This window comes from Carya illinoinensis, chromosome 1 (assembly GCF_018687715.1).
Source record: "Carya illinoinensis cultivar Pawnee chromosome 1, C.illinoinensisPawnee_v1, whole genome shotgun sequence".
Lineage (NCBI taxonomy): Eukaryota > Viridiplantae > Streptophyta > Magnoliopsida > Fagales > Juglandaceae > Carya > Carya illinoinensis.
In genome coordinates this window covers 10,492,677-10,500,033 of record NC_056752.1, presented here as the reverse complement: position 1 = coordinate 10,500,033, position 7,357 = coordinate 10,492,677, and the positions used below count along the sequence as shown (strand labels likewise).

General features: G+C 32.8%; 1 protein-coding gene across 2 annotated transcripts; it reads right to left on the bottom strand.

The window, feature by feature from the left end:
* Positions 1-5,184, bottom strand: LOC122310197 (bifunctional L-3-cyanoalanine synthase/cysteine synthase 1, mitochondrial). Of its 2 annotated transcripts, XM_043124075.1 has the most exons (10): positions 4,807-5,184; positions 2,446-2,555; positions 2,280-2,337; positions 1,924-2,187; positions 1,613-1,750; positions 1,477-1,528; positions 1,105-1,184; positions 913-972; positions 611-691; positions 1-336 (listed from the first exon to the last, which is right to left on the bottom strand). In XM_043124075.1, exons 1-10 carry the CDS (start codon positions 5,167-5,169, stop codon positions 238-240), a joined length of 1,305 nt encoding a protein of 434 aa, XP_042980009.1. In that variant the 5' UTR covers positions 5,170-5,184; the 3' UTR covers positions 1-237. The 2 variants fall into 2 exon arrangements, with proteins under 2 accessions (XP_042980009.1, XP_042980013.1); XM_043124079.1 differs by lacking the exons at positions 1-336; positions 611-691; positions 913-972 and having other exon boundaries at positions 1,120-1,416; positions 1,451-1,528; positions 4,807-5,151.
* Positions 5,185-7,357: the final 2,173 nt, after the last annotated feature.

Sequence of the window (7,357 nt, the reverse complement as noted above, 5' to 3'; positions counted from 1 at the left end):
TTTCTCAAATTATACAACTTAATTATTAATTGCTTGTTAAATTTCTCACATGTTACATAGCCAATAACAACATCTATCTTGATACAACACAAACTACTAGCAAGTATGTTGAAGAGATAAGGAGCTGTTCAAGGTGCTCAGAAAGCTAAACACCTCATCAAGCAAGCAAACAAAAAATAAACAGAAAATAGACATTTCTGCATGTAATTCCACTGCTGTTTATTTGAGCAAAACCCTTTAGTCAACTGCAACGGGTTGCATGTTTTCAGCCTCTTTCCTCAGTTCTTGAAACAGGACAGATGACAAGTATCGCTCTCCGAAACTTGGATGAACAGTCTGAAATTCAAGCAAATAACTATTTCTGAGCAACAATAAGAATCAAATTCCTTAAACAGAAGCATAAGCACTGTAGATACTCATAATTAACAATACCATCATTCAATTAGAAGCTTGTTCACACTAGAAACTTGTATTGTTTAGACTAATGAATCATGGCACAAAATTACTTCTGAAACTGTAGTATGCAAAACAAATTGGAACCAATGGAAGTGGTTGAGGGTATGCATAACTTGATTCATTCCAAAGAGAATTAGAGGTAAGTTCTTATTACCACAATAAGTTTGCCTTCGTTCTCTGGCATTCTAGCAAGTCTGATTGCTGCAACTGTATTGGCTCCTGATGATATTCCTACCTGCATTTACCAATAACCAGGATGGTCCAAGTAAGAAAGATATGTTTAAGGATTCCTCATGTCTTCATATTGTGTCCAGCTGAGAGTGCTAAGGAAATGATGGGGCAATCTACTTAAATGATGTTAATTGGAGCATAGAACAAGTTTCAATTGATAGAATTTGAGCGAACCACAAAAGCGTCAAGATAATATGTCAGATAGAGTCAAGTACAAGTAATTACCATAAGTCCCTCCTTGAGAGCTAATTCTCTGGCCATGTTAACTGCATCCTCGCTACTAACCTGGCAGATATTTCAACACGACAGTTAAGTGAAATCAAAATTATATAAGCAACCATACTACAGTCTTCTTTAATAATTTTATTTTTCTTGGGGAAATCCGTAGTCATCAAACAACCCATCAGTGACACTTACCTCAAGAACTTTTTCCATTACATCCATGTCCAAAATATCTGGTTTGAATCCAACTCCATTGCCAGTAATTTGATGAGGACCTGATTCATATTCTCAATTCACATTATTGGAGTGCAACTTATGTAAACAAGGAGAGTGGATCTACCAAAGGCATACATAACCTTCAAAAGTTATGAAGCCTTACTCCCCATAATAAAATCAGTGGAAGGAACTAAATATAACTTTAGAATTTTCCTAACTCTATTCTCCTCAACTTTCAGTTATTGGGTGTGTGTGTGTGTGTGAGAGAGAGAGAGAGAGAGAGAGAGAGAGAGAGAGAGAGAGAGAGAGAGAGAGAGAGTGTGTGTGTGTGTGTAATAGCAGCAACCTTACCTGGTTTACCACCATTCAATACGTTACTTTCAGAAGGCTCCACTCCATATATCTAACACAAAGGAACAACCAAAACATCAAGAAATAAATGAAACAGTATCATAGATGTCAATGTGAGCAAAGGATGAATTACCACCTTAACATTAGGATTTTGGGATTTAAGGTACTGTCCGACTCCAGAGACAGTGCCTCCACTACCAATTCCCATGACAAAAATGTCAACTTGTCCACTTGTATCCTCCCATATCTCAGGACCTGTAGTTTCAAAATGCACCTGTTTTCCATTTTGAGTCCATTACGAAAGGGATGATGAATAACAAATCTCATTTTGACATGATTATAAACAATACAAAATTTAAATCAAGTTGCATGAGAAAATTTTATGCTACATGCTCCATAAAGACTTCTTAAGTTCTGTGGGAAAAAGGGAGATATGGATTTCGGTACCTGGGTGTTGGCAGGATTTGAAAATTGTTGGAGCATGAAAGCATTTGGTGTAGAGTCTAAAAGGTCGTATGCCTTCTTAACCGTTCCCCCCATTCCCTTGGTGGGATCAGTGAGAATTAAATCAGCTCCAAATGCTCTCATTGTCACCCTCCTCTCCAAGCTTGTGTAAGAGGGCATGGTTAGAACCATTTTGTATCCTTTCATGGCTGCCATAAATGCCATACTGATTCCCATATTTCCTGATGTGGGCTCTATCAAAGTTGTCTGACATAACATTATACAGAAATTAGCAACCCAAAGCTATAGTTCTACTAGGGATAAAATAAATAGTTTAACAAGCCAAATATTCAGCTGACCTTCCCAGGAGTAATTAGGTTTTTCTTTTCTGCATCTGCGAACATGGCAAATGCTGGCCTGGTGACAGAAACAAACAATCATAATACAATTTTATATTGGAACTGTGGTAAATATATGTATTACATTACGATAACAGGACAAAGGTACGTGGGGGAAATAAGATACCTGTCTTTGACGCTAGCAGTGGGTTGCATCATTTCTTGCTTGGCAGCAATATAAGCTCCACATCCTTCAGTGACTTTGTTAAGATATACAAGAGGAGTTCTCCCAATGAGCTGAAGTTCATAGAAAAGATTACATAAAAAAGTTTCATTCTATTGATTAAGGCATCCATAACTTACCGGCCAGGAATCAAGATTGAAACTGTAACAATTATTTTTTTTTCTAATCAAGTTTTCTCAAATCCATCCCTATACTTGCAGCTACATATTTTTTATAACTTTTGTTTCGAATAAACACCAATTTGCTGATTCTGTTTACAAAAGGGACAATCAATATCCAAACCAGTAGGCTGAATAACAAATAATTTTTTTATAAAAAAAAATGGAATTCAGTGAGAGAAAATGAGTTAATCAATAGAAAAACAATATCACTCAACTAAAATTTGTGAGCATGCTAAAAAAAATAAAAAATAAAAAAAATCGTGGGCATGTTTCTCGCATAAGTACGTTTATACTTGAGCGTGTGCATCAAAACTGAATTTTCGTTCTTAGGGAAAATAAAAATAAGTGAAAAATGATAGTTACTTTTCCATATTGGTTCTGAACCAAATTCAAAATACCTATATTTAGAACCTGGTTCAGAACTTTAAGCATAAGTTTGATATGCCATTTCTCTGAGATGTTAGTGAGTTTTGCACTGCTTTATTTTCTCTTTTTTCACTTTCAACTTTTCTTCTTATTGTGTGGGGGGTGGTGTAATAAACTTGATACCACTTAAATTAGAAAACCTCTTGAATTACAGAAATTTTCAGTTATTTTCTTCAGCTAATGATATTGGAAAAACTTAACTTAGAAAGATGTTTACTAGTATTGAATAGAATGAAGTCTAAAAGCTACTAGCATTGGAAAATGATAATCAAGATTGCTAGAGCAACATGTTTAGCCTTCGCTGAGTTCTGGACATCAAAAGCTACACATTCCATCTCTAGCCTAGCCTCTTTAATGGACTTCTGACTTCTGCACTTTACATGTTGAGATGAACCATTCAAGGCTTCAACTCAGCCTTAAAAAACATGTAAGTTGCAGAACTCATGGATGAAATGCTGGATAGAAATGTTGTAGTGCAGTAAAATTATAAAAAAGATATAAGACTAAGAAAATAATAATAAAAATATTATTAAGATGTCTATTTCATTGGACCACTCTTATAGCATCGCTATATTGTCTAAATTCAAGACCTTGCTGCTTTCCTTCACCATATCTTTTTTTGGGTGAAGACAACTTCAAATATGGTAATGGAAACCACTTGATGTGAACGATAATTCCAGCCTTTCAATGACTCGAGGAGCCCAAAACTTCCCACCAAAATTTTCTTCTAACTTTCATGATGATAAAGTGCATTTAAATTATCATCAAACAATCTCTCTCTCTTTTTTTTTTTTTTTTGAGAAGAGAATTTTCTTGGACCTCATAGTAATTTATCAGACTTGAAGAGATTCTATTGCTATTGAATCTTTCGTGCAAGTTTTTCAATCCTAGTTTCCGTGGCCACACAGGGCTAGTTTGGTGACTGGAAGTTCATATCATCCAAGTCTTTGTCGCCAGCAGAGGGTATCAACCTCTTATCACTCTCCAGAACACATGTTTGGTTTCACTTTTCTTTTCAAAATTTAAGAGAATTTTCAACTCCTTTTTAAACTTGTTAATCTAATAATTTCTTATGATTTCATTAAAAAAAATGTAAAAAAATAATAATAAATACTTTCACAAAACCGTTATTCACCCAACTTTTCAAATATACCAGTCCTGCAAACTTTCAGAAAATCCAATAAAAAGCTCTATCTCAATTTTTAATAAAATATATTCTGAAAATCAAATCTTTCAGCAACCAAGCATGCCCATTTCCGTGGCAGATATTCCGGCCATTTTTGTTAGAGAACGTTGTTTGTGATAACGTTATATGTCCTGTTACGAAAACATAAAAAACGCAAGACACAAATATTTGTGCAAGCCAATTTACTCAAAAGATTAAGTCCTGTCTAAATAAAATTTCCAGAAAGTGAGTAAGTAGCAGTCAACCCTCGTTTGAAACCAGAACCAGAAAAGAAAAAACTCACTCCCCTAAGGTAACAATAGAAAATCACATTACGGGAGACTCAAGACTCTGACTATATTAAGAAGAGGGAAAAGAAAGAGAAAAAAAAAAAAAAGAATATTCAGTTCAAGAACTTAAACCAAAACTAAACTAAGCTCACTTCTACAACTACAGGCAGGCTACATACCATAGATATCATTTAAAGACAAAATCATATATATATATATACAGAGAGAGAGAGAGAGAGAAAGAGAGAGAGAGGGGGATTACTTGAGAAACTTCTCTTTTGATATTGGTGCCAGGAAGATCTTTGGGCAGATCTCTGATTCTTTGAGCAAAAGAAGAATCAAAGACGGTTTGGGTCGAGAACTTCCTGTTAATAACAGCGTAATTGCATTCAATAAGGGATCTTTTCTTGAAGAAGCTTCTTAAAGCAGCCATTAATGGATGAAAGAGAGGCTTTTCAGAGGCACGGTTGGAAGAGAAAAGCCGCCTTTTAAGGAGATGGACAAAGTAGTATATGAGTGAAGGGTACGGGAAATCGGATAGCCACTTTATAAAGATCACTGGTTTACTGTTGGGAGGACCAAATGCACGAATCTGGAGGAGGACAGAGTCGGTGAGAGTACTCATGCATGTGGTCCACCTGTATATAGTATATACATCTTTGATGCCAAATTTGCTGCTCTTTTCCAAGACTTGCACTAAAAAATTTGCTGAAAAATATAAGATTTTATATTATGGAACAGTTACAAAATTGACTTAAAAAAAAAACTAAAATAACTGCTCTTTTGTAGTCTAAATACCTTATATTGGGTTACAATTTTTTTCAAGTTTTAGTAAGTGTTCATTTTCATCTTTGATTTTTTTTTTTTTAGGAAAACTTCATTAAAACTTAGGATTACATCGAGTTCTTATCCACCCAAACAGCTTGGAAAATAGGTATAGGAACAACTGCCTTCCACGTGACAACATCATCCACATGCCAAGCAAGCATATGATCATTTTAAATTGGGTAAAAATGATATTTTTTCTTTATTTATAGTGTGCAATCTCATATGCCTCTCACATCAACGCCAAATGAGTAAAATAATCAACTTATAATCTTTTAAAACTAAGAATAATGATGTAGAATTAAAATCTATTTTTAATGTATTAGCATAATTTGTTAGTAAAATGGTGACTTGTCACCAATAATTACTTAGTTTTATGATTAAAAGTTACCAAAAATTTAAAAAATAAGAAAAAGAGAATAGAGTATCCAACAAGGATGGACACAACAAGCAAGGAGTCGGAGACTCGGAGCTTTGCGATGAAGTAGTTCACACCCTCAAAATTATGATCCAACTCTTAACTAGATAGAAGCATCACCCCCATAAAGGTTGATATGAGTTTCATTTGAATTTAGAATTAATATCAACTTATTTAATCATTATAATATTTTTAAATTTTTACATAAAATAAAATAAATAATTTAATTTTTTAAAATTTTAAAATAATAATTTTTTAATTCTTATTTCAATTTATCTCACTATCTAAACGTGATATTATCTTGGTAATGACCTCGACGTGAGGAGGAGGCTGCCCTCAGCCCCACGTTGATTTTAATGTTTTTAAGCAAGTGGCCGTGCATTGCATGTAGTCATCGGCGGCGACTATGATAAGAGCCACAAGGTACTTATTTTTATTATTATTTTTTTATATTAAATTCCACTTGCATAGTGCTTTTGTCTCGAAAGGGATGACATTTGATTTACCACTCGTAGAGTATGAATATGAGAATGGGCAAACCAATTAAGACCATGATGACACGTGGCGTAACCTCAATAGATGTATTTTGTTTCAACTTTGACTGTTTGAAGTTTTAGTAGTAATATGTTGACCACCAATAAGGAAATTAGAAAACATAAAAGGCAGCCTAAGGTACTGAATGGGAGTAGTAGTAAAATGCCCTTTCGTTTAATCATTGACTATATATATATATATATATGGATAGTAGTAAAATTAGGGAGTAGTAGTAAAATGCTCTTTTGTTTAATCATTGACTATATATAAAAATATGGATAGTAGTAAAATTAGCCAAATAGTAATTACTAAAAATAAAAAGAGAAATAATACTAACAGTCGTGAGGATACAAACATCGTGCAATCATTTAAAAAAAATTAAATAAATACAAGACCGATATGAAAAGAAAATTAATTTTTTTAATAATAGACCATATTCTTTTTCAAAATAACTATACAGTATTTACACACTTCACAATTATATATAACATTACTTAAATAAAAAATACTTTCATTGTAGATTTGTTATTCTCAATATATCGATTGATATAATTTATCTATATACACCACACAAATTGAATATAAAAAAATATTAAATACGGTTATAGATTGTGTAAGTGAAAAAAATAAATAAATAAAAAATTCATGTAAAAATGATTTTTTAATAATTGACCCCACTTTTTTATAAATAAAATGTGTAACGCTTACCCACTATATGATTATATATTATTTAATATAAGTATTGATATAATTGAGAACTAATAATTATATGGTGAACAATAGTAATTGTCGGTGCCTTTTTCAATTTGATGGCTAGTAGTCAGTTGGATGAATAAACAACGGTTGCATAGATAGAAGGATATACATCGACGACTTGATATATATAATAAGATAAATATTACAATTCCATTTATGTATTAATATGTACATTAATTTATTGTGATTGATCAAAAAATAAATTTTATTAAAAATAGTGTTAATTTAATTTTTAAATATAAAAGAATCAGTATTGGTATGTAAATTAATATGCGACTTT

Coding starts and splice junctions, on each gene's coding strand:
- LOC122310197 (XM_043124075.1), bottom strand. CDS start 5,169: ATGAGTACTCTCACCGACTCTGTCCTCCTCCAGATTCGTGCATTTGGT. Junction 2,556..4,806: donor TCAAAAGAGAAGTTTCTCAA/GTAATCCCCCTC, acceptor TATGAACTTCAG/CTCATTGGGAGAACTCCTCT. Junction 1,751..1,923: donor CAAATCCTGCCAACACCCAG/GTACCGAAATCC, acceptor AATGGAAAACAG/GTGCATTTTGAAACTACAGG.